Here is a 27,194-nt window from a genome sequence, read left to right on the forward strand (position 1 = left end):
AATGATATATGTTGCTTCCTTGATTGGGACTTTTCCATTTGTGAGATATATATATATATCTCTATATATATATATATATATATATATCAAGATAATTAAATCTATCAATGGGTAATAAGCACGTTGTTTTAAATATAAGTAAACATATTCAGCCGATCGAATAAGACTACGATAAAAATATCAGTAGTATAAATGCATAATATACGTTTAAATTACTTATAAATATATATGATGAGGTCATGAGGCCAACTAGTAAATGCTGCCTTAAATAATGTAAACTTGATTAATGGACATACGATTAGCTATTTCTCATGACAAAATACATACCTACCCCACCTTCTGCATCAACTCATAGATCAACCTTAATCACTTGATCATTTTCTTGTTTTAGAGTCTTTCCAAATCATTAGGGGACAAACCTCTTAACCAAAATTAATATTAGTAACGTTAAATATTCATATCGAATGTGTCGAAAGATCGCAGTGGATATTACTTGGAACAAATTATAAATTCCAAAAAATATAAAAATATATTCATCTAAACCAAGGTCAACTTCTAATTAAGCTCTTGTCCAAGCAAGTAGTTCCCATAATATAATTACAAATTTATTAGTCTGTAAAACGTCATAAACTTACCCTTTGAATATTGCTTAGGGCCAATTCAAACATCAATTAGTTATTTTATTACTTATATAAAACTTAATTAGTATAAGAAAATGACGTCACTGTCTTATTGTTATTGTTTGCACCCCTTATGGAGGTTAGAGAGGTAGCTGCCAGTTGGGCTTATGTTTGACTTATTCATTTTTTAACCTTTCTTTAAGAAATGGCCTCCTTTTGTGGCAAATATCTTGATATCTATATAAAGGCTATCATTGATCAGTAGGGATATTGCATTCCAATTTTCTCTCTCTTATTACCAAAAAGAAGTTAAAAGAGGCAAGTAAGAAGATTATAATAGGCAAAAATGGCAATTAGTACTCGTGCTATTTTTGTGGCTACAATTGTCATATGTTCATTTTTGGCTGTTTGTGATGGTGAAATATTGTTCTCTACCCTCAAGAAAGCTCTTGAAGTGAAGGCTGACCACAAAGCGGGCGGTATGTGCTGTATTACCTATCCTTTTTTATTTTTCAGATTTGAGAAATATTTTGTTTTTTTTTACTTATGTAGTAATCGCATCTCTCTCACACTAAGTATTCCCCCCACAACTGCAATTCAAGGCTTTAATTTGTTGCAAATTGAACCTGTCACTTTATAAAAGTTATAGGTTTGAGTGACCAGTACGAAAGCAAAAAGATAGGGCTGGGGAAAAAATGAATACTATATGGATGATTGACTTTTAGAGTGAAGATATGTATTGATCAACTATAAATTATAATTAAGTGATAAATGTGTATATGATACATGTAATTGATATTGTGTAAATATCGACTAAGTTTTAGTACAGTTAATCATGTCTTGTATCTTTGAGGATATGTTTCTTAGCATTAGTCGTTTACTATTCGTTTTTGGAAGAAGGAAAATATTAAGTAAAATTTGTTTGATTAAGATACGAGATACATAGATTTAAGTTACAATTAATGATCTTGTTGTATAAGTAATTTAACCTGTTACTTTAAATTATCGATCAGTATTACTAAATAAAAGTTATGTGCAATATAATTACCTTTTAAATAATCTGATTGTATAATTATTTTCAGTCTTGATGGCCGGGGAGGACATACTCACATTCAAGTGGTCCTTGAACACTACACTCTCAGCAGGGGCAGATTCAGGCTACAAATCAGTAAAATTGCAGCTCTGTTACGCCCCCATAAGCCAAAAGGACCGTGCGTGGAGGAAAACAGAAGACCACCTTAAAAAGGACAAAACTTGTCAATTCAAAATTGTGACCGTACCATACAAATCCTCAAACAACAATTACACTTGGACAATCAAGAGGGATATCCCAACAGCTACTTACTTTGTTAGAGCTTATGTTTTGAATGCTAATGGTGAAGAAATTGGCTATGGACAAAACACTGATGACAAAAAGGTAGACAACCTTTTCAGCATTCAAGCAATTAGCGGACGACATGCTACTTTGGATATTTGTTCTATTGTCTTCTCTGTTTTCTCTGTTGTCGCTCTCTTTGCATTTTTCTACATGGAGAAGAGAAAGGCCAAGGCAGGTAAGTGATGACGATGACGATGACGATGATGATGACTATGACCATGGATGGATCTACATTGTGTGATTATGTGGAAGGAAATTAAATAATCTCCTTTATTTTCGATGTATCGTAGACTTTTTTTTTTTTATATATAAGATAATGTATTAATTAAGTTTAATACTGAGTTTGATGACTCATCATGTGTCATGCGTGACATTGTTAATTACCTTCTTGTTTTTAATTTATACTCTGTACTTTTATTGGATGAGGGAAGTTTGTTTTATCAGTTTTTTACATTGTTTAATTACCTTCTCGTTTGATTTATACTATAATGTACTCCTTCTTATTCCATTTTCTAAGAAACAAATCGCATTACTTACAAAATTATATTTATAATTTCATAAAAAACAATAATGAAAAAATATAATTTAAATTATGTCATTGAATATTTTTCTTTATAAGTCACAAATTCAGTTAATATGAAATATGGAAAGTCATCATCACCAAATTTGTTTATCACATTTTTGACTTTTTGGCCAAGTTGCATTATAATGTAGTCCGTTGATTTTCTGATGGTTCGACTAATTATTTTATTTTTCAAACTTTTTATAATATTTTTCAACTTTATATTACGAGTCGAAAGGACACATGATGAAAGTCGTCGGAAGAGCATGTGTTTATACGATAAATTATAAATCAAAAGGTGTCTCGTCATAAATACTATACTAATTAGTAATATGAATACTCTCTCGGTTTCATATTAATTGGTTATTTTTTTACACGTATATTAAGAAATTATAAATAAAAAGATAATTTTACTAATTCAATCTTTAAAAGATTTCTTGAAAATTTTACAAATAAATGTGAACACTTTAAAAATAATAATTGTAAGAGTAATACAAGAAAAAATTAATTAATATTTTCTTGATTTAGTACTCCATCTGTCCCTAATTATTTGTCGACTTTTGAATTGACACATCTATTAAGAAATCAACTATAGACATAGTGAGTTTACCATTTTACCCCTATTAATTATGAAGTAGATGAATTAAAAATTTAATATTTCAAAAAGTTCTACCTTTTTCAAAGTAATTAATTGAGGATATAATAAGAATTTTTTTTATCCTTTCTTGATTTGTCAAAATGGACAAGTAATTAGGAACAACTATAAAAGGAAAAGTGGACAAGTAAATAGGGACAGAGGGAGTAATATGAATTAACTATTTTTTAGTAAGATGATCAATTAATTTGGGACAGAGGGAGTAATATGAATTAACTATTTTTAGTAAGATGATCAATTAATTTGGGACAGAGGGAGTATTTATTTAGTACCTCTACAACTTCCGAAGAATCAAGCAAGTAGCTTTGTTAGCAGGTTTGTATCAACATCTTACAATACCTCTATAATCTACTTTGTTCAAAGTTAATTCAGTTCATTATTTATCTGTTTGAAATTGAATAATGTATTTTTGTCTTTATACTTGTCTCTGTTGTATTTACTCTTTAGTATTTCGTATATAATACATTATCATCTCAAGCAAATACTTTGCAAAGGTACAAATTTTGTTTTCTTAATTAATAACATTTTTTTAAACCTTGAATGAATATTATCAGACACACACTTGTTATTTCTCTTACCTCATGGGTACTCTTGGGACCTTGGAAAAACTCAAAGTTTGTTCAACATATAATCTTTCATTTGGAGACGTGAGTGCAACTTGTTCATGATAATCTTTCCAAATCCAATTTTTGTTAATTAATTCGGATGCCCTCTCTTTGATCTCAAATTATAATTATCAAGGAATAATTATTATTAAGTAATAAATCAGGCATAAAAGGAGTTGACAATAGACAATCAAATCTCTTTATAACGTTATTCGTTATAAAGTCATTTCACAATAATGAAATGATTTTCTCTCGAATCGATTTTTTATGTTATATTTTACTTCTCTATAACATTATTCTACCTATAACAACGGTCCATCAGTTATGATCATAACTTCACGAGAAAAAAACTTTGAATATTTACCTTTGTCACTGAGAGACTGGAATTTACTAAATTACATTGTAAAATCATTATGTCATGAAACTTTAAATTTTAATTTTTTTAATTAATTTTAAAGGCAGATGTTCTTTATATTTTAATTCTTTGTAGGTACGATACAACTAGTTATGAATTTAGTCGTAATGTATTAACTTTTTTAATTAGTAAATTTTAACGTTAAATATCATTACATATATATCCGACAAATATTAGCACTATAGAAAGATTTAATTTTACAGTCAAAATTGAATATTCTCTTAATCTTCGTGATAGTGAAAGACGCCAAGTTGCCAACCCCTTCCAAAATTTCAAGGAATCTATCTTTCTCTCTCTCTGTATATAATATAATAACATCTTTTTTTGTTTTTTATTTTAATTTTTCACTCGGTATTTGGAGTTCATAATGGTGTTCCGATTAAATTTGAATTGCACATTGAGGGGTTTATTCGGGGGTGACACTCTCAAACAGATTTTCTCCATATTCAGGACTCAAACTTGAGACCTTTAATTAAACATAAAACAGTTTCATCCCTACACCACAACCTATGCTGGTTCGTATATAATAAAGTCATGAAGCGACCAAATTAATTTTGGGATTTAATCAACAAAGTAGCCACTAGTAAGGTCAACGAATTCGGCTAAAGACGTAATAGTCGAAGCTTGCACCGTATTGGAGTCCAATTATATTGTAGATTCACTTTTTCATTAGGAAAAAAAATTCTCTATCAAAGATTTTTCATATTTAAAAATAATATTTTTCCTTTTATTTACTCTTATTATTCAAATAAATCCTCTAAAAAGAAATAAAAAGATTAAAGTTCAAACAATAATAATAGTTTGTCAAATACCTAATAATTATTTTTTTAATGAACATGTAATAGGCTAAATGATAAATAAACAGGACCGAAGGGAATAGACCATTTTTTTAATTTCAAAATCATATTTTGTCTATGCAAGTCATCTAGGGGCCAGCATGATAATAATATACTTAATTAACTATATGTATTTGAAAGTTCGTTGAATCTTCCACCAATATCAAGATACTCATAGAGATTCCAACTTTTCCAAAATTTCTCTTTTTAGTGAAGAGTTGAGGTTCCCCACTTGTATCCTTAATTTAATCAATTATTTCAAACAATATTTTTTAATTATTAGACATCACTAATTCATCATAATTAAACCACTAATTTCATCCCTTGTTGATCACCCATAGTGCTAATGAAAAATAGCAACTTATATTTAGCTAATTAATTTAAAAGTTATATTTTCAACGTTAGAGCAACAATTTGATAGAGGAATTAAGAACAAGGATTAATTTTTTTTGACTAAGTACGTTAGATATTTTAATGGGCCAAGGCATTGGGTGGTGTATAATTTATTTATTTTTGGATGGTGTATATTGAACGGTTAGATAAATGTCAAATTCAATTTTGTTTTGTCTACTCCATATTAAGCAAAGTCTAACTTATATCGTCACTTATATAAATTAGTGGGTTCACATGCTGGTAAATGGGTTGTTTCTCTCTTAATTAAAGATTTCGAGCGAATTTGAATATGGAAATTATTTTGGTAGGGAGCATTTTTTGAATGGAGCTCTACTCAAATTCAAAATTATCGTTCTTTAATGTGGGTATCAAACACAAGTTGAATTTTTTTCAAAAAAAAAAAAAGTGAGTTCACATACTGTATATTTCTTTTTATATTTCCATCTCCATACAATCTCTCTCTTCCTCATACTTTGGAAGTTCAAAAATCATGGCAACTTTTTCTGGCGTTTTTGTTGCCTCAGCAATTGTTTTTTCTTTCTTTGGAATTATCATTACTTATGCTGCTCTTTTCTCTTCCCTTCAGCAAACTCTCCTAATCAATTCTTCACCTTCACAAGGACAAGGTATGCCTTTTTTCTGGACAATCATTTTAATTTACTATTTTTTTAAAAAGTATTCTAATAATTAGATTAATTCCTTGAAAGTTGACTCTTCATAAAAAAATATCGACCCATGATTAAGGAATTTAATATTTTTATAGTCCACTCGTAGCAACCTTTTTCCATTCTTATTTGAGTATATATATTCCTTTAGTTTGAAGGGATAAAGTAATGGGGTGTTACCATGGCCGGGTTGGTAGAAGTTAGTTCAATTCGTCGGAAAGTTATATTGTATAAATAGATAAAATAGAATCTTTTTGTTACGTACAAATTGTTGAATATTTCTCTTAATATAAGGGAAAGTAAGAGCCTGCTGTTGGGAGGCCAGGAGTACTTAATTAGGAGTTTGGCAAATCGGTAAAATTGCTTTTAAATAAAAGTAGAAACAGTTTTTCTATTGACGGGAAGAAGCTAAAAAAAATTGCTTTTAAAAAAAAGGCAAAAGCAGAAACAATTTTTTTTTTCTCAAGATTAAAATATTCCTTTCATATAAATGGTTAAATTTCATTTAAGAACTTTATTTTTTATTTTTATATAATAAATTTTATATTTTATTTTATGTTTATATATTATTATTTTATATTTTACATATTATTTTACAAAATTGAAAAAAAAAATAACAATATTTTTGCAAGGTTAGAAAAAAGAGAAAAAAAATAACAATTAAAGATTTTAACTCTCCCAAAAAAGGTTTAATATTGATTGAAAATTTAAATCTGTACATTTTAATTTAATGAAAATAAAATTTTAATTAATTTTTTTATAACATGTATTTAAAATAGTTTCTCTCTATAAAATAATCTTAATATTAAAAGTACATTAATAATTGTCTTTTTTTCGTAATTTGACTCTCAAAAACACTTTTTTAAAAAGATCAGTCAAACACAATTTGCTTATGAAAAACATTTTTCAAATGAATTAGCCAAACACAATTTTATTTTTTTCAAAAGTACTTTTCTAAAAAACCATTTGCATTTAGTAGTAATGTCAACACATGCTCTAAGTGGTAATGTAATGGTTCAAAAGTTTTTGTAAGTCACAAGTTTGAATTTCCATCTCTATAACACTTTAGTATCTCTTTTAGAGTGTGTTCAGTAGGAAAGAAAACATTTTCTTGAATTTTCTTTAGGAAAATAATTAATAGGTTACTTATTTTCTTGGGCGCGATATCTAGATAGAAAAATTATTAAAAGTATAGTACTATACCTTAGATAAATACTATGGGAAGTAGGGCTGTTGAGATGGAGACTATAAGTCGTGTTGGAGGATAGAAAAGATTGGAACTACCTGTGAAGCCTATTTCCTCAAATTTTACTGTAATTTTTCTTATTTTTAATGAACTTATTTTTTCGTTAAGAAATTATTTTCTTCGAAAAAAACCCCGAACTCCGTAATTAGGTGTTAATATTGAATTTGTACTATGCAGTTCTGCAAGCTGGAGAAGCACAAGTGACAATAACATGGTCATTGAACAATAGCTACCCAACAGGTACAGACACAAATTATAAGACAGTGAATGTTAAATTATGTTATGCCCCAGTGAGCCAATTGGACAGAGGATGGAGAAAGTCCAACAACAATCTCAAAAAGGACAAAACTTGTCAAATTAACCTCGTCACCATGCCATATAAACCTTCAAACAACAATTTCACTTGGACTATACACAAGGATGTTCCTACTGCTACCTATTTCATTAGAGCTTATGTTTATGACTCTACTGGTGAAGTTGTTGCCTATGGCCAAACCACAGATGCTCACAAGAAAACCAACTTGTTCAAAATCACAGCAATCACAGGCCGACACATCACCATAGACGTATGCGCAGCCTGTTTCTCCGTTTTCTCCATCATCTCCCTAGTCGGATTCTACTTCGTTGAGAAGAGAAAGGCGGTCAAAATTTCCCAGCGAAAATGATCGTTATTTGCTTCTTTTTATCATATTTTAGACTTAGGTAGAAGTAAGTTGTATGGTGTTCTAGCATGTTATATTTGTTATCTGTATAAAATAAGTACAAGCATTGGTGTTGTTGGGTTTAGCTATGAAAACAAAGACAATATATTGAATCTGTCAAATGATAATCCTAAATCCGATAGATCTCTAATTCTAAATTTATGACAAAAACCGAAAGAAAGAAAAATGGAGGTAGACCGAGATGTGTATCAGTTGACATCCTTTTTTTGTAACCGCGAAATGTGGTTAAACTTTACATACTGTAGATTACTTTTTGTTGCAACAAACAAGATGGTCTAGTGACGAAAAACCATCTCAGTGCTCTTCATTCTATCAGTACCAAAAAGTAATAATCTATCATCAAAAGCATCTATGTGTCCAAAAGAATCAGTACCAGGAGGGCACTCAAGAGCTGCTTCAAGGACGCGATGATGTACACCATGGGAGTCAACTGATTGTCCACCTTTATGGTCGTGTCCACCCATACAGACCTTCACACAGCTATAGCGATGTATCACATTCATCACTTCATCATAGTTCCACAACAACGCTGCTAAAGATGAAGCTCCAGGATCCAGAGGCAAATGGCAACACACTATTACATTTTGATTCAACTTGGTAGCTTCCTGAAGGACATGATCCAGCCATTCCAATTGATCTTTCCCAACACCTCCATTGAACATGAGAAACCTTCTTGCCAGTCCCACAAGTCCACTTGGACTGTTTTTGTCTGAATTTGGGTTTTTCTCCTGAAGAACTTTCAAGGCCTTCAAAGTATTTGGGTGATCTTCTGGCCAACCAATGGCACTGATATCATAAGCATCTAGGATTACAAATCTGTACTCCGGAATTGGAGAAAAATCAAAATAGGCATGACCATCATGGCCAGGGATTCTCAACAATGGAAGCAAGTCCTTTCGAGGAAGATTGTAAAGGCAGTGATTCCCAATCATGTGATAGACAGTGCCATTGAATTTGTCAAATTCATCAACAATTTTCTTGACAGCAATCATTGACTGGTCTTTGGGACAATACCCATCGACAATGTCCCCAAAATTAAGAACAAACTTAGGCTTTTCTTGATTCCATTTCTTAACTGCCCTTTGCAGCACACTAACACTGTGCCGGTAATACCTAGGAACACCAAGGAATGAGGAGCCGTCATCAATATCAGCATACTGGACATCTGAGATGACACCAAAAGAGAGAAGTGGCTGCTTCCCTAGTGGACATAGAAGACCATTTGCATATCCCATTGCCTACCACCACGCTCTAAAAGAGATGTAATCAAAGCTGTGGTTGATCTGAATAACTAATCAGAGGAGTGAAGATACATCTGAAAAGTTAAAGAAAATAAAGATATCAATTACAGTTTAAAACAATAAAACTAAAGTAGTATAATAACACATTTCTATTGTAAGGCCAAAGTTGATTCAGAACGAAAAGACAAAACAAACATGCATATGAAATTAATAAATACAAACAAGTACTAAGGGGGAGCGCTACTTCTCTCGGTAGAAACTTCCATTACTCAATACACATTAGATTCAGAAAGATAGAAACTAGCATCCCTGATATGAGGCTGTTTTCCTGTGCTACTATGAAGAAGCCTGTCCTGTATCTGAAACGCTTCCACAGCGCTCAGTGGACAGGGTTCTAGAAATCTTTACCGGTCTTATCATTTTGCACTCAGCCTTGGTTACATGATGAGCTCCCCGTAACTTCCAAATCCTGACGGTCATCTATTTTTTACCAAATCAGCCATTCAAAGACCATCTCAATCCTCCAAGCAAATAAAAAATTATGGAATGAACATTACAGTCAGAAAGAATTATGAATTTTATCATATGCTAGTGTTTATAATGTGTGTGCCCTTTCTTTTCCGAATTAATTAATATATTTATTACTTTTATTTTTTAAGAACAAAATTTGTAATCTTTAAGAGAAGGACTTGATTCATGCAGCCAAATATGTTAGTCAACAAAAAGTCCATGATTTCATCATAGTTGCTAAAATCCCCCCATCTAATCACAAAGAGAAGAAGAAATACTTGATTCCATATTAATTTCATAAAAGTAATAATCATTCATAGCTTTAGGACAGAAACAAAATTCAAGAACCGACTCAGTCCAGAAGGTTAATGAGCCCAGTTATAAGGGGCATGAATTTCCTCAAAGCCAGTTTCACGTGTAACCTAATTTAAGCATGTTAAGAGACATGTGCCAAAACTTGTCATGGTTCAATGACCCTTTCTCCATCTTGAAATGCAAGCTTCCTTTCACATTTATGAGAAGTTCAGAAAGGGCCTAGGATTCACTGACTCAGACAGGCACAGTCAATACAAATATGTGCACATGCATCTTGGACAGGCACAGTCAATACGAATATTTCAACCATGGCTTTACACATATTTGGCGCAGGACAGGAAAGGTTCTCAAAGAAAAGAACACAGGCATTAATAGATTGAAAGAAAAAAAAAGAAACAAGGCAAAATTTGGACAGCCCTCAAAAGTGCTTGTCTACCCAAGATATTCTCTGAGAAGTATCCAGTTGGCATTGTCCAGTAGCAGATATGTAGTATATGTTTCTTTCAGTTTCGGGACTAAGTTGGGCACGACCCCAATGCAGGGAGGCAGGCAGTGGAAGGCTGGAGCAGATGGAAGTTGACAGAGGCAATTAGAAAGTTGGGGAGATGATCCCAACAAGCACTTTCTGGTGTCTTTGGCAAGAAAGGGATTGCGGATGTTTTGATAGCATTTCAACTCCTAACGATTCTCTAAAAGCTAAATGCCTTGTGTATCTCTTTAGTTGGAGTATCCAGCCCCTGTAAGTAATGTTGTTACCCTCCTAGACTTAATGAGCTCACTTACTCTACCTTAGCCCTTACTACTTTTGACTTTCTGGTAAGCTTTCCTGGACAGGTTCTACTATGTTGTTATGGAGCTAACATCGATCACTTATGTAACTTTGCATCTTCTTGATGCCTGCATTGAAGCACCTTATTTCATCAAAACAAAGAAGGGCAAAAAGTATTATCAGTGCTTTAAGAAAAGCTCTGTCTAGTAGATAGAGGCTCCAACAGTTACACGTGACATCATCTGTCAAATATCAGCAGGAAGGATATGGGAAAAGAATTAGCCATTGAGGTTGTTTATGGGTACTTTAATTGGATCTTGAGAAGAGCCAAAATAACTTATGCCCTTTCACATTACTTCATCAAAAAGGAAGCCATCCCTATAACCTATCACAATTTCAGGGATTTCAATTACTTCTGCCATGATTATCAGTACTATTTCTGTTCTCAATCAATTAGTCTAATATCAATGAGCTACAATTTTGTTCATCCTTCTCCAATGGAAAAAAGCATTTAGAAGAACATACTAAATTTTACAGCAACAACGTAAAAAATTGTAGTTACAGCAAACTAAAAACAAGAAATCTATAAGCACATACACATATGATAAAATAGTTTTTTGATTCATCCACAATTTTAAATACGGAATTAAGCACAATCAAATTCAAATAAGGGAATAACAGCACACACAAAAACAAATTATGAGAGAATAAATCTTGAATATGAACTCCAAAAGCTCAAACCTATAGACATCCACATAAATAGCTCAATGTGGAGTCAAGAGAAACGAAAATTTTGATTATTCCCAAAAGTACACATTTGGGGTTTGATAAAGTTCGAATCTTTCCATACACAAAACTGAAAAGGGCATTACTATAATTTTTTGTTTTATAGCAAGAAGCATCAAAGAAAAAACAAAGAGAAATATGCAATTTCGAAAGACAAACACTAACATACCCAAATTGTATCTTGTGAATCAAGTCTTGTGCAGAAAAAAGGGCAGAGGAATGGAGAATTTGACGACGTCGGTGGCCGGTGGGTCGTAGAGAAAAGAGGCCACGATTATGAGGAAGCTGATATATAGCAGCTGTTTAATTGGTCAAATATGATTACAATTCCAACCCCAAATCAAATAAAAGACACGATTAGGCGCTGCCCCGTGTATGAAAACTTTATGGTAAAATAAAATTAGATCATCGGGTAATCTATCTACCTCTTCACCTTATAATTTCACTATTGTATTTGTTTTTGTGGGGACTCACTCTTTCAATCACCTTTTAGGTTAGAGGCACTTTTTATGTTTGTCCAAAATCTACTCAAAGATGAATTGATTTCCTTCTCTCCTAAGATGATAAGATTTTGAATCCTAATTAAATATGAACACAGTAAAATTATGAAATTAATTATTGAGGCATTTTATTATGAAAATAATTTAAAATTTTAATTTAATTATATTTACCCATCAATTACAAATTATTCTGCTACCCGTTCCATTTTATGTGAGCTAGTTTGATTTGATACGGAGATTAAGAAAGAAAAGAAAACTTATGATAATGATAAAAATTTGTGTGATTATAAATTATTTCATTAAAGATAAAATAAATATTTTATAAATAAATTGTTATTTAATATAAAAATGTATCAGTTAAACCAATCCAAACAGGCTCTAAATAAAGAATATAATTTGGTAAGCGCGAGTACACGTCCACCTACTTTATTTGGTCCCAATTACCTATTCATCACTCGTCAGCAACCAGTCACCCATAAAACCCTCTCCAAATCCTTCCACTAGAACAACTCATTTTCAACCTTCTTCCGCTGCAACAATCACCGCCGCCGCTGCCGTCTCACCACACTGAGCTACGCTCCGAATAGTTTACCACAATGGCGGCTTCAGCTTCTTCAACTATGCTTTTATCTTCAAAATCTTCACGCGCCTCTCTCTCATGGAAAAACCAGTTTGCTTCCACCTCTGTCTTTCGCGTCTCCGGGGTTACCCTCCCGCGCAGAAGCCTCCGTCAGTGTCCATGGTTCATTGTTTTCTCTATGGACGCCAAACCTACGGTTCTAGTTGCTGAAAAACTAGGTGAGGCAGGGTTAAAACTATTAAAGGAATTCGCGAATGTTGATTGCTCATATAACTTGAGTCCTGAGGAGCTGTGCACTAAGATCTCTCTTTGTGATGCGTTGGTTGTGCGGAGTGGAACAAAGGTGACCCGTGAGATCTTTGAATCTTCTGGTGGACGGCTGAAAGTTGTTGGACGTGCTGGTGTGGGGATTGATAACGTTGATCTTGCGGCGGCAACAGAGCATGGATGCCTTGTTGTTAATGCACCCACTGCTAATACAGTTGCAGCTGCCGAGCATGGAATCGCCCTTCTCACTGCTATGGCTCGGAATGTTGCTCAAGCTGATGCTTCTGTCAAGGCTGGTAAGCGTTTCAACTTTTCAGAGGCAGATCTAGAATTTTAAGTCTGGCAAACTACTAACATAACCATTAATCACTTCGGCACAATTTATGTGACACTTTTCAAATTTTGAGATTCAAACAAGTCTCCTTACATTTTTTATTTATCTTTTAAATTATTTTGAATTGCCAATTTTTGTGACTTTACTTTTTATGTAGCTTATAAATATGTAAATTTCATTTTTTAAAAATGAAGATTCCTTGCGCAATTTCTGGTCAAACTTCTCGAAAAATGAAAAGTGCAATATAAATTGGGACAGCGGACAGAGGGAGTACTTATTTTGTGACCGTGGGTGCTAACTTAGTTAAATATATTTTCAAAAAACTTTCAACTAGAGGCTGTGCGAAAGTCTCAATCTGCCCCAGCATCATTGTGTTTTGAATACAATGACATGCCCGCGAATATAATCCTCAATGAGTTTGTTTTGTGATTGAGAGAAATATCTTATGAAATCCATGCATTATGGTCTCGCAAGGCTGATTAGATCTATGTCAAGTTGGTCTAAATGTTCTATTACCTAGAAAGAGAAAAGATTGTAATTTGACATAGATCTTATTCAAGTGAAATACATGCACATCTTCTTTGGAAGTAGCTGTAGCAATTTTATTTTATTTTTGCAGTAAAGCAGTGTTATCAAAGGCGAAAAGCGCAAAACAGCTCTAAGGTCTGTTGGGGCTTTAAGCGCAAAGTGCAAATAAAGCATGGGCTTTAATTAAAAAAGCGCAAAGGCAAAATTCAAATATATGTGTTTAGTCAAGACTAATAATTATAAACATGTATGACCAAAGAAATTAATAAAACATTATGATAAAGTTCAATATCAATTGTTTAGTGTCACTTCTGGAAAATTTTGCCTTAGAACCTTAGTGACGACACTAAAGTGCACATAAAGCGAGGCTAGGCGCTCAACACGCTTTGATCCTCACTTCAGGGCTTAAGCGCGCCTTTGACAACACTGCAGTAAAGACAACCCTTTTTAATTTTATTTATTACAATGCCTTCTAAAAAGGTGAACTCATCATTTTAGTGTGTAATTCGAGTTGGAGTAGCTTAATAAGTCAGATTGGTCTGTGACTTTGTTGATTCAAAGATAGAAATGCTTGACAAGCATGCGAATTGATGAAATAGTTGATGTATCTAGAAGAAATAACTTCATCAATGTTGGTGCAAGTATGAAAAACCTGGAGATCCAGGCTCAAACCCTAGCTACAACACTTAGCTTGTCTTAGTTATCAGGCTTACCCAGTACCTGTCCTATTCTTGTGGGATGCATTAGTCAAGGTACACGCAAGCTGTCACTGTCATAAAAGAAACGCATAAACGATGATCCACAGCTAATTGGTTTTATTATTTGTTCTGCTGTCAGTTCTAAGGCCACTTCTTTTTCTTTTTGGAGAAACTCTAACCTCCATCTGTTCTTCCCTTTCTAAGCATTCTTAGGATCATTACCCAAAATATGGAACCCTCAACCCAATCTGTCTTTAACTTTCCACTTTCTTTTTCCCGATGTTTATTTGCTTGGAGTAGATGTCTGAAAATATTGTTTCCATGGCTGCTAACGAATTCCCCTGATATACTTGTTGCTTTGACACACCTCTAAAAAATTGTATCATGATATGGTTTCCAGGGAAATGGTTGAGGAACAAATATGTTGGTGTCTCCCTAGTAGGCAAAACACTTGCTGTGATGGGTTTTGGGAAGGTTGGATCAGAAGTCGCAAGGCGAGCTAAGGGGCTTGGCATGCATGTCATCGCTCATGACCCATACGCCCCTGCTGACCGTGCACGTGCTATTGGTGTGCAGCTTGTGAGCTTTGATGAAGCCCTTGCATCTGCCGATTTCATCTCACTTCACATGCCACTGACCCCTGCTACAAAGCAGATCCTGAATGATGAAACTTTTGCGAAGATGAAAAAGGGTGTACGGATTGTGAATGTTGCTCGTGGGGGTGTGATTGATGAAGAAGCTTTGGTGAGGGCACTTGATGCAGGCATTGTGGCACAGGTCCTGGATCTTCATCTTTGAGACACTCAAAACCTATGAATTAGTAATTATTTGTTGAGCTATTGTTGTCTCTATATTTCCCTCAAACCTTCATGCCTGTTGGAATATCGAGTGTCCAAAAGCCATCCTTTGTTATCTTTCACCTTTCCTCTCCATTGGAGGATTGGACTGTAGAATAGACTTCTTCACTGCCAGTCTATGTAATTGTACTAACATATAAATCCTGTAACAGGCTGCACTTGATGTTTTCACTGTGGAGCCACCACCAAAGGATAGCAAGTTGATTCAACATGAGAATGTGACTGCAACTCCACATCTTGGTGCTAGTACTACAGAGGCTCAGGTTTGTGCACATTACAATCATGTTTGCCACACTTTTTCTTCCAGTTCACCCATTTACTAATACTCTCTGAATGATTGTCCAGGAAGGTGTGGCAATTGAGGTCGCTGAAGCAGTTGTTGGCGCTTTGAAAGGGGAGCTCTCAGCTACTGCTGTCAATGCACCTATGGTTCCTGCTGAGGTACATGCTTTCAGTATTTACCAGTTATCACCCTCTATTATTTATATTTCAGGAGGGGGGTTGGAAGGCTTGGTGCTGTACTTTAACTGAACTAGCATGCCCATGTAGGACGTCTTTCATTTATCTAATTAGCCTGTAATCTGTGTTATTGTAGCTGAGTCCTTAGAGTTACAGATATGTAGAGAAGTGGTTTATCCTTTTCCCCTGTATTTTCTTTAACAGGGGAGTTGCTTGTTGAATTGATAAAACATATGTCTGAATTTAACTTTTGCTACCTCTCTCATGCAGGTGCTATTAGAGCTGAAGCCTTTTGTTGTACTTGCTGAAAAACTTGGTAGACTTGCTGTCCAGTTGGTTGCCGGTGGAAGTGGTGTTAAATCAGTGAAAGTAACATATGGTTCAGCTAGAGCACCTGATGATCTTGATACAAGATTGCTTCGTGCCATGATAACTAAAGGCATGATTGAGCCAATTTCCAGTGTTTTCATTAACTTGGTTAATGCAGATTTCACTGCTAAACAAAGGGGACTACAGATATCTGAAGAACGACTTCTCCTAGATGGTTCACCAGAAAGTCCAGTTGAGTTCATTCAGGTTCAGATAGCGAATGTAGAATCCAAGTTTGCCAGTGCTATTTCTGACTCAGGAGAGATTAGAGTGGAGGGTAGAGTTAAGGATGGAGTCCCTCATTTGACAAAGGTCGGGTCTTTTGAAGTGGATGTGAGCTTGGAAGGCAGTATCATTCTTTGCAGTCAGGTTGATCAGCCAGGAATGATTGGAAAAGTGGGTAGCGTCTTGGGTGAGGAGAATGTGAATGTCAGCTTCATGAGTGTTGGAAGGGTTGCTCCTAGAAAGCAAGCTGTTATGGCTATTGGGGTGGATGAACAACCCAGCAAGGAGTCACTAAAGAGGATTGGGGAAATTCCTGCCATCCAGGAGTTTGTTTACCTTGGATTGTAGGGCACTACTATAATTTTTGGGATCTGAATTCTTTATGAAGCAAAATTTGGTGATGTTGTTCACAAGTAGATTAGTGTAGGATAATAAACTATCGGCTTGTGATTAGTGATATTTTTCCTATATTGAGTTTTTCAATATGATATTTTGTATTTCTTTTTTATTTTAAGAGATGTAAGCATTTCCTTGTTCCGCCTCCTGTTTAAACAAACGCCTCATTACTTTTGTCTTTGCTAGGAATTATGTGTATGTTTGAGATGTTGCAAGTGTTGGTTGTGTGCTTGGAACTAAATTAGGTATGGTTGGAATGGTGTGGATGATTAGAACATGGGTTGTTTGGTAGGGTGGATTAGGCAAAATAATGGTTTTACTTATACACTTCATTGAATACTATTCTCATACATTACATTTTTTTATTACCTCTCTCTTGGAGCACCCCCACTTTACTCAAACCCACAACATTGAGATTAAGGGTTGCGCAACTTCTCTCGTCATACTACTCTTACACAGAGAAAATCATACCAATACCATTCTTATGCTTATGCTTATACACCCTATCTGTTACTATTTAAAAAATCATGCAATGCAATGTATGTTATTTTTAATAGAATAAATCAAACATTCGATATGAAATAACGTCAGCATTAATAATCCCAACTTACTAGTCCTAGTACTATTTGTGTTGTGGGAGGAAAAGTTGGTCTCATTATATGGCCTTGGATCATCTTTTGACTTAACTTCTGGGTCACTTGGTCAGAAATTCACAGGAGTCAGACATCTGAAATGTAGTAAATGATATTGCTAGTGTAACTAGTCAATTGGTACTTCAACCTCCATCTTCAAACCAACATACTTGTACCATTACAATGTCTGCTAATGATTAATTGACAATCACCTTCATGTTGAAATACTATTAATAACAATCTCTTCTCTGAATCAGACAGTTCCTATAATACTGTCAATTACAATCATAGCCAACAAAAAGCATATGAAAACTACCGGCATCACCCGGAGAAGATGTTATCACTTTTGTTGCTCATTGTTTTTCAATACAAAATATCTTTCTAACTTCCCTCTTAAGGCAAAGACACCAGCCATCTGACTTCAGCTTCAGGACCACCAAAACCATTTTTGTAGCATCATGACAACAGAAACTACACTTTCAATGCCAACAAAATTTTGTAAGGGGTACAGCTCAAACAAAAGCCAATCATTATTTTCCTCTATCTATAAATCTATTATCACGCTAAATCAGGTGAAAATAATAATAAAAAGTAAGAACCAGAATAATCAAGGCATGCACACAGCACAAAATCGCTGTATGATCCATGTACCGAGCAGAAAAAATGTGGCAGGCATAATGTTCCTTCAGGCCTTGCCTAGTATATCTAATTAAGGGAAGTAACTTCCATCTGTCTAAATACCACTGTTGGTCCAGCTTTTCTTTTAATTATGCGAGCTGGATTGTCCATTATCACAAGGTTGAAGTATTTGATTGATGAGCTGCTCTGGTAATCTTTTTGTAGCCTGCAAAAGGGGAGTTCAAGAGAACATTTAATTCTATATCCAACTAACTAGCTCTTTTCGTGTGCAACTCAAAATGGACTACTGCAGGATCAATTATAACATCTCTTCATTTGCTCCAAGCAAAGTACACGAGGCATTGTCATGTTACCTGGATAAATTCATTTTGATAATAAAGATGAGGAAACAAACCTGAAAATGTCTCATGTGCAGAATTGGCTCACAACCAATATCCGCAATTTGTTTTCCTTTCGGGGTTAGCAAACTGAAACGTCCTGCCTCATAAGCTGAAAGTTCAGCTTTGTTATGGGGCAAGCTGTGGCAAACTCTTAGCAACGAGCTAAGAGAGTTCATCTGACAGGAAAAGGATGTAATCAAATCAGATTTCATCTTTAGAAAAGAAAAAACTTATATTTGGTTCAGGAAGACACCCACTAAATAACTGCACTTAACTAAGTTGAAGTTTAACATGCTGCAACAAGTAATTCTACGTCAACAATGCAAGATTTGAAAAAATATAACATGTAGCAATAGGTCATTCTATGATGACAATGCAACATTTGAAGGTACCTAGTTTGGGGCAACCACATATAAAAAGATTGGAAGGGGAGTTAAAATGTTGAAAGATCAGGAAGAGGCTAGACTATACTCAATCTCACTGAGAGTCCAATGAGAATGCTTTGAATGATCATTCATATGGGATTTAAGATCTTCTGTTTACAAAGGTAATCATATCGGATTTAATATCTTAACAGGAGTGTGCTCCTTGCCAAGACAATGCATATTAGGAAAGCTTATTTCACAGTGGAAGAGCTACTTTTATCATTAAAGTGAGAAGGAAAAACAGAACTTAATAAAATATCACCACCATCTTAAATAACAAGCATTTTGAAGAAAGCCATGTCTGATAGTTTCTTGACTGTGCATCTTGCTTCATCAAAAGGGTTCAAACTGTTCATCAGTCTACCTTAATTCCAAATATCAAGCGAGTCCTCATTCTATACTCATTGAATCAAGACATCTAAATCATCTGCACAATATCGCATGAAGCCCTTAACGTCACTTCGGGCCCTGACAATTCACTCGTGCGCCCCCCACCCCACCCCCAACCTAAGGAGAAAAAATAAATAAATGTGAAATCATATTATTTCTCAACAGTTACGCCAATTGTATCTTGTTTTCCCAACTATTAGTCTGTTACCCATCTTATGTGTATTTCCCTTTAAGTTTCTTTCAATGACATGCTTGATACTACCTGGGTCACGGAGAATATTCCTCCCTTTACTGTTTGTTTATGCTTTACACTAGCAGGTATATGACATGCCTGTTTCATGGCAACGATGGTAACAAGGGGAAGCAATAACGAGTAAACAGCTTTTAATAATTAGTTTTAAACAGGGAAGTTCAAGGAAAAACAATTTATCATTATGCTAAAATACTTCTTAATACAAAACTTTAGCACCTACTACGCATTGAACAAGACTGTTAACGGTCCTAATCCCAGCTGAAACTCATTTGTCAGACTCCAAGACTATTTGAAACAAGGAAAAAATGAAATTACCAAGACACAAAAAAAGATAATTTTTTTAAGAATCTGTAATTGTATTGATTAAAAAGCACCAAGAAAGTACAGCAAAAATATTTACAAACAAAAGCAAAAGTATGTCCCTGGAGCTAATAAGATATTTCAAGTCTAAGACAGTGAAAAGATAAATCAATATTCAAGTCTAAGACAGTGAAAAATAAATCAATCTTCAAGAGTTCAAAATGCTGTAGTGTGAGCACTGATTCGCTATATACCCCTTCATTTGTTTTTTTAATTCCCCACCTGAAATTTTACCATCAGTCCCCTAGCAATCACGAAAATTTATATTGTCCGTGTAGTGTAGGGTAGTTTTACAGTTTTACTTGCGGTAACATGTCATTTATCATCTGTTGCATGTTATCAATCTATGATTGCTATGAAAAGTCACCCTTAATTGCTTTTTACACTCACTTAAGCTTAATAGCTTTAACATGATTTTATATTTTTTTATGTACATATAGCTGAGTTAGAAGTTGTTCCGTTATGCATGGTATTGCGAATTTTCATTATGATATGTATAAAGATACATGTATATAAATGTGTGTGCTTGTACACAATGTGCTTCTCTAAGTGAGTCCCTCCCACATGGTCTTAAATTGTGTATATTACTAAATGGAATCTGGACAGCTTCATTGCAGGAAAGGTTCTATGTCCAACCTAAAGTTGCCAAATTTGGGACTCCATTTCTCAAATATCCGAGCCATCGGATCTGAAGCTCAAAGTTCCAAACTATTAGGAGATTCAAGAATTTAGCTGAAAGCAATAAAAGATAGCTTTTGGAAATCAGGAGTGGCACTAGGATTCCTAAACTGCAAGGAATATTACTGCACAATGAATAACAGAAAAATGTGAAGGAATGCGTTGAACCATTTAGAGAACATTTCTTGACCAATATTCTCTGCCTTCGCAATCTCCTCTGAACATCTTTTCATAGTCAAATCTAATATGGATCCCTATAATGCACCCCATACATATAAAGGCACCGTGGCATATAAAAACTGTTGACAGAATTCTCTAATAATAGTACGAAGGAAATGATCTTCTCTAATATGCATTAGGAATAAGAGTGATACTGAAGAAAACAAAGAATGACTGATTTTTGGTCATCTTTTTTGGCAATAGCAAATAATAACAGCTATGAAATGTGACAATTGTAAGTACTTTTAAGAAGAAGCAAGCAATGGATGACAGAAAATCAATGCTAACCTTCATATATGGACAAGAGGCACATCCACCGTGAAGAGAACACCCCTCTCCACTTGCAACTCCAGGTATAACATTGACCTTCAAGGAATCCCTCATTTCACCAAACGTTTGGTCCAAAGATGTTCTTGTCACTGATTCTGATGAGACAGGAAAGACAATCTCAACACTAACTTTTGCTCCTCCGGAAGAGGGGTCAGCAGAACAGAGTAATTTACGGACTGTAGCAACTATTGAAGTAATCATTCCTGATTCTGTTCCTAAAACAAATTGAAGATGGTCATCTACATTTCTATCCAAGGCCTCTTGTACCCTTTGTTTGATAAAATCTAGTATGTTTTGGGTAGAACCTACTACTCCCATGCCCCTTTTCTTAGCTTCCATTGCTAGAGAAAACATTTCACCAGGAACTTCAAAGTGTGCAGTAAGGAATGCATCAGAATACATTTCATTTATCTTCCCCACAACTTCATGACCAAAGAGGTGATGAACAATGCATGTCCCATCCTGGAGGAGGGAAAAAGCAACAGAAGCAACAATAGGTTATTCATTAACTAAAACGACGATGCTGAATAGCATATTTGCACAATATCAGACAGTAAATCAAAGCATTATTGATGTTCTCAAATAAAAGTTTCCAGGAGATAAATCTTTTCCTCAAAGTTTACACTCAACAAATGCTTCAACTTAAATTACAGTGAAGAATGGCCATTTAACACCTAATTCATTTGCCTAAGTGTAAAAGAACTTGAATTACCTGAAAATAATGCAGTCGAGGAAGCAAGGATTTAATGGACATTCTGTTGTGTAAAGGATGAATCTCAGAAATTTCTTCATCAGTCATCACGGACATCTGACTGAACAATTCCATAATGTTTGAGCCCATGTAGGTATCAGGACCATACCACACCTTCAAGTCAGGTACTTCAGCAAATGCCTGGATAGATGTTAGATGCAGCTTCATTAGTTAAAGAAAATATGCTGACATTTATCATTGAAAAGACAAAAATATTTTGAAGAATTTGAAACAAGACAAACAATGGAAGCAATTCAACCGACCTGTAGAATAGTTTGCACAACATTAGAGGAAGTACATGTTATGGTTGGAACAAGCTCATGGGAATATGCTTTTGTCTCCAGAGAGGTATTTATGTAGACAACATGCAGAGATGGAGAAGAAACTGAAGCTGTTGTAAGATAATCCATGTATGATGGACTGGATGCAGCTTCAGCCAAAGAGCAACCAATGTGTTCATCCGACATCCGATAAACTCCAACCTACACAAAGAAGCATTAATCTATGCAGAAGATACTTGAGAGCACATACAAGATATCATCAAATTCTGTAATAGATATATTCCATGTTATGGCAGAAACTATCAGTATTAGAAAAAGAAGATAATCCCAAAATAACATGGTAAATCCCAAAGGCTTGGAAGATTCAAATTACTGATTCAGTTGGATAATATTCATTAATCCAAATCTTACCCCCTACATCCCACACACACCGAGGAAGTGAAATGCTATTTGTTTAAGCAAAAGTGGGTTCAGTAGTGTCTGAATTCTTTTTCATAGTCTACCCATCTATTCTTGAAGATATATCATATGAGCAATGAAATTGGTGGCGTACAGAGAAAAGATTCCATTTTTATCGCAGAAAACTGGACCTGTATACCACAAAAAGATTTTAGTACCTATTAACAAGTATACCTTAGGCCAAGTTGAACAAGCTAGCCTATGGACTTTGAAGGGATTTTGGATCAAAGAAGATCAACAACATAGGGGTTTTTTTTAAGCAGGAAGAGATACAGATGGGCAAATTTCAAAGTAGTAATCCAATTAAGCAGTAAAAAGAGCACTTAACATGACAATTCATCGTGTATTTATTAGTAGGAGAAACTGCTCTCTGCTGCTTTTTTCATGAGGTCTATTTTTACTGAAAAACATGGGCTTTTCTTTTAAAAATTTGCACATCATGTCACAGCCGTTCTGATCTAGTACGAAGAAATCATTTACAATGGTAGTCACAACTGGTTGACCAAGTAAATAGAGCTCATGATATTATAGAACAGAAAACAGGGGATGTGTTTACCTCTGGAAATCCAGCTTGATCAAGAATAGCTCGCACGTTCTCTGACATGAAATCTACACCTAATACAGTTATAAATTGACATCCAGATTTTGCCATATTGACAGCTGAATCTGCCATGACCAAAGAATCAGATATATGTATATGGGGCCAAAACTTCTGTGCTGCAGTTAGAACACCTTGCACTTCAGGATCCATGTAAAAATGAGCAACAACTCCAATTTTCTTCTCTTTTAGCGCATTGACGAGTTCTTGGACCCTTGATTCATCAGGAAACAAGAACCTCGCCTGCAATTACAATAGAAATCAACTTAGAACTTTAAAGGTCAGGAAGTTCAAGGTCCCTAATTCTAAAGAACAGCATCAAGGTCTAGAATATGTATGGTGCCTCACTAAATTTACTTTTATAACAAACGAAACACAATAATCTAGGACACAAAACAAATGATGAACAAGTATTTCCTAGTTCACAATAAAGGTATGAGATACTAAAGTTTGAAGGCCAAAGTTCCTGTTTTTTTTTTTTGATTTGGCATCGGCAATTTCTAAAACTCAACTGCTAATCATGAATAATTGAGTGAACAGAAAGAGCACCTGGGCTTCAGCATAGCTCCCTTTGGGTTGGATACCATCAGCAGTCACTACCAGAGATGGGAACAGCTCGCTGCGCGGCTTTCCATCGCGCTCCGCCACCACAGCCCTTGTTCTTTTCTGCATGCTGACCAACACATTATGCCATGTATTCACCCTAGATGCAGATCCTTTCCTGTTCAACCCCACAGCATTCAGAGCATTCAAATCCTCTGTTTTCAACGCCAGCACCTCATCTGGGACAGCCCCATCAAGCAGCCAAACCAAACAGGCGCAAAACCCTTTAGTTAGCTCCGAATCACTGTCCACCAAAACTCTCATCTTGCCTTCCTCATCTAAACTCACATGCAGCCATACCTGCGCAGTACAACCCGGCACGCGATTCTCCGTGGTCTTAACGGACCCATCCATAGAAGGGAGCAGTGAGGCGTAGTGCATTAGACGCTTCACGCGATCGATTGGTTCAACTAGGGACTGGAATTCCGAAATCAGAAGTTTAAGCTTGGCAGAAGAAGAAGAAGCAGCATCCGAATGCGCATTGGGATGAGATTGGGAAGGAAAAGAAGTAACAGCTGAACAGGTAAAGGGTGAATTTAAGGGCTTTTTGGAATCAGGGTTTAATGGGGATGGTAAGAACGGAGCTTGTATGCATTTCACAAGGGGTCTAAAAGTCGAGGGCAGTGTATAAACAGAGGAGGGTCCTCTTGAAATGGGTTTAGGACTAGAAAATAGACATGGGGTTTTCGAAAAGAAGGAAGAAGAAGAAGATTTCATGGCTAAATTTGCGGCATCCATTACAGAACTGTGTTTACTGGAATTCTTGAGTGAACAGAGATTAGAAGAAAAAAAAAGTTAGAAAGAAGAAAAAATTATGAAAAAGAGGGGTTTTGCTGGTGAAGAAGGTTGTTCTCGAAGTGCGGAAAATGGTGGTAGACAAATGGATTTTGTATGTGCAGAAGAGAGAGAGAAACAGAGAGGAAACGGGAGGAGGAGGAGAAGGAGGGCCTTGGAATAAATAGTGATGGTGGCGGAAACAAAAATAATATACCCACCTTTATCACCCGCGAAAATTGTAAGCGCAAATATGTGTTTAGGGTCGATTTGGAAAATCACTTGGTAATTGAAATTGATGTAATTACTAAGATAGTAATTATCAGCCTAATAATTATACAGTCTAATAATTATATTGATCTGTTTGATTGTCACAGTGTAATTACAATATAATTTCATTTGTCCTGTTTGGTTGAACGAATGTAATTACACAGTTAAATTTTAAAATAAATAATATTACTACTTAGTTAATTAATGAATACAAAGTTTTCTTCTGGCCACAATGACAAACAAAATAATGAAACTTATCATGCCAAGAATAGACTAGTGGATCCATTAGGCAGTTCAGGTTCTATACATTTGGCCGGGTATAGGGATGCGCTGGCAGCGTGAGGTAGATCGTTGTATCATCACTTATAGCTCTTATGTGATGGTTGTACGGTTAGAGAAACTCCCACAAAAGTTATTGTATTTTTATATACATCAGTTTATTGTATTTTTTACATACATTTCAGAGTTATGTTGTATCCTTGTACATACACAAAGTTGATATCATGTTTTTTTAAACAACTTTTCTTTATATTGCACTTGTTTAAACTGTTTTATATTGAAATGAGTTCAGTAAGTATTCATGAGTTGAGAAGAGCCAAGGTAAGTGTTTCTTTCAGATTCCCTTTCAAGCCTATGTTTGTTAGCATTCCAACTCGCATACTCATACATTCAATGTATTGATGCCAGTTGGCCTGCATCTTATTATGATGCAGACACAGGTAACTAGGATCGGCATCCGGCGTATCGTTGATCTAGTGAGCAGTTCAGAGTCTGTTGGTGAGCCTCTTTGCATTCCAGATGACTCCTTTTTATTACTTTCTAGTTAGTTCATTATGATGTTGTGGGGTCTGTCCCAACATCAATCTCAGTTGTTATTAGAGGCTTCATAGACAGTCAAATGTTAGTCCTTCGAGTCTTTTCATTATCTTTTCTTATTGTTAAGACTTGGGTTGCCACTTTTGGCCAAGTTGAATGTTTAATCTTTAAAACATTCTCAATTATTTTGTTATTCAGTTCAGTTAAGTTCATTTATCATTATAGATATGAATTTTGTCTTCCGCTGAGTTAAGTAAGTCAGGCCAAGGATTCGCTTGAGGCCAGCAATGGTCTTCGAGTGCCAGTCACGTCCAGGGTGTAGGTTCGAGGAGTGACACGACAAGACTGATGATTGGGGTGCAGCTAAGAAAACATCGACTGGTAATGGTTTTGAAAGAAGGGGGGAAAGAGGTGAAAGAAGAGGATTTTTCTCCGATTCCAGTCTAAAGCTGATGAATCTGATAATTGGGCAGCGAATAAAACTTGTGTACCCTCTTCTGGTCGAAGATTTGATAGGAGAGGGAGTTTTGGGTCAAACGGTAGTGATTCCGATTTGGATCAGTGGACCAAAAAGAAGGAAGAGGAAGGTGGACTGAGATTTGCCTCCGGTGGTGGTGCATTCGACAGTTTAAGAGAAAAAATAGGTGGGTTATTGGGTTTATGGGGAGGGTTGTGGGTTTATGGGTTAAAAGAATGGTCAAACGGGTAGTTGATTAGGATTAAGACATGTGTACAGAACGAGAGGTCCATTAGTGAGAGGGGCATGTGTGTACCGATAATTGGAAGGCAGGGGCATATGTGGACGCAAAGTATAACGGAGGGCATAGACGTATCATTTATCAAAGTTCGGGGGTAAAATCGTCCTTTTTCCCAATAAAAATATAGCCAGTTGTTCTTCAACTCTAACCATTCTTGAATCAGTTAATAGACCTCTTGTTTTCATCTCATCTACAAGTTGCAAGAAACATTCAACATCCATACATAGTAGGTGATAACTCCACGAGGATATCCTTCAATCAAATATTTAATAAACTTCGCTCCAATTAAAATTGATTTATGCACTCTTTTTTTTATCCAACACCAAAATAATTTGCAATGATACTAATTAAAAATACACATTTTGCCAGAAACACCATGACGTGATACTCCTTTGCCATCCTATTTGACAAGTAAATGAATTAATTTTAAAACTATAATGGCATAAGAAAGAGCGGAATATTCTTATGATGGCAATTTGGAACAAATATGTAACGTAATTTGAAAACAAAGAAGAGATAAATAATAATACTATATACAATTTCAACAAAACATAAGATAAATCTTAGGCTTAATTCTAGAATAGATAATCTAGAAGTAAATAAGAAACTAGCCCAAAACATCATTTGAACAACAAAATATGTTTTTA

General features: G+C 35.0%; 5 protein-coding genes across 5 annotated transcripts; 3 read left to right on the plus strand and 2 right to left on the minus strand.

The window, feature by feature from the left end:
- The first annotated feature begins 895 nt into the window (after positions 1-895).
- LOC102587134 (high-affinity nitrate transporter 3.1) lies at positions 896-2,449 on the plus strand. The gene is made up of 2 exons (XM_006344422.2): positions 896-1,099; positions 1,703-2,449. Exons 1-2 carry the CDS (start codon positions 967-969, stop codon positions 2,179-2,181), a joined length of 612 nt encoding a protein of 203 aa, XP_006344484.1. The 5' UTR covers positions 896-966; the 3' UTR covers positions 2,182-2,449.
- A 3,420-nt stretch (positions 2,450-5,869) lies between these two features.
- On the plus strand, positions 5,870-8,213 carry LOC102587794 (high-affinity nitrate transporter 3.2-like). The gene is made up of 2 exons (XM_006344424.2): positions 5,870-6,090; positions 7,553-8,213. Exons 1-2 carry the CDS (start codon positions 5,955-5,957, stop codon positions 8,038-8,040), a joined length of 624 nt encoding a protein of 207 aa, XP_006344486.1. The 5' UTR covers positions 5,870-5,954; the 3' UTR covers positions 8,041-8,213.
- Positions 8,166-12,100, minus strand: LOC102587466 (manganese-dependent ADP-ribose/CDP-alcohol diphosphatase). Its single transcript, XM_006344423.2, has 2 exons — positions 11,888-12,100; positions 8,166-9,412 (listed from the first exon to the last, which is right to left on the minus strand). The coding sequence occupies exon 2, from the start codon at positions 9,330-9,332 to the stop codon at positions 8,373-8,375; it is 960 nt and encodes a 319-aa protein (XP_006344485.1). The 5' UTR covers positions 9,333-9,412; positions 11,888-12,100; the 3' UTR covers positions 8,166-8,372.
- Positions 12,101-12,639: 539 nt separating this feature from the next.
- LOC102588117 (D-3-phosphoglycerate dehydrogenase 3, chloroplastic-like) lies at positions 12,640-17,071 on the plus strand. The gene is made up of 5 exons (XM_006344425.2): positions 12,640-13,361; positions 15,026-15,402; positions 15,635-15,745; positions 15,828-15,923; positions 16,212-17,071. The coding sequence occupies exons 1-5, from the start codon at positions 12,815-12,817 to the stop codon at positions 16,881-16,883; spliced, it is 1,803 nt and encodes a 600-aa protein (XP_006344487.1). The 5' UTR covers positions 12,640-12,814; the 3' UTR covers positions 16,884-17,071.
- A 631-nt stretch (positions 17,072-17,702) lies between these two features.
- Positions 17,703-24,899, minus strand: LOC102588438 (quinolinate synthase, chloroplastic). The gene is made up of 7 exons (XM_006344426.2): positions 23,876-24,899; positions 23,285-23,569; positions 22,252-22,470; positions 21,950-22,129; positions 21,196-21,699; positions 18,597-18,758; positions 17,703-18,407 (listed from the first exon to the last, which is right to left on the minus strand). Exons 1-7 carry the CDS (start codon positions 24,665-24,667, stop codon positions 18,327-18,329), a joined length of 2,223 nt encoding a protein of 740 aa, XP_006344488.1. The 5' UTR covers positions 24,668-24,899; the 3' UTR covers positions 17,703-18,326.
- Positions 24,900-27,194: the final 2,295 nt, after the last annotated feature.

The sequence above is a fragment of the Solanum tuberosum genome, unplaced genomic scaffold (assembly GCF_000226075.1).
Source record: "Solanum tuberosum cultivar DM 1-3 516 R44 unplaced genomic scaffold, SolTub_3.0 scf00055, whole genome shotgun sequence".
Classification (NCBI taxonomy): Eukaryota; Viridiplantae; Streptophyta; class Magnoliopsida; order Solanales; family Solanaceae; genus Solanum; species Solanum tuberosum.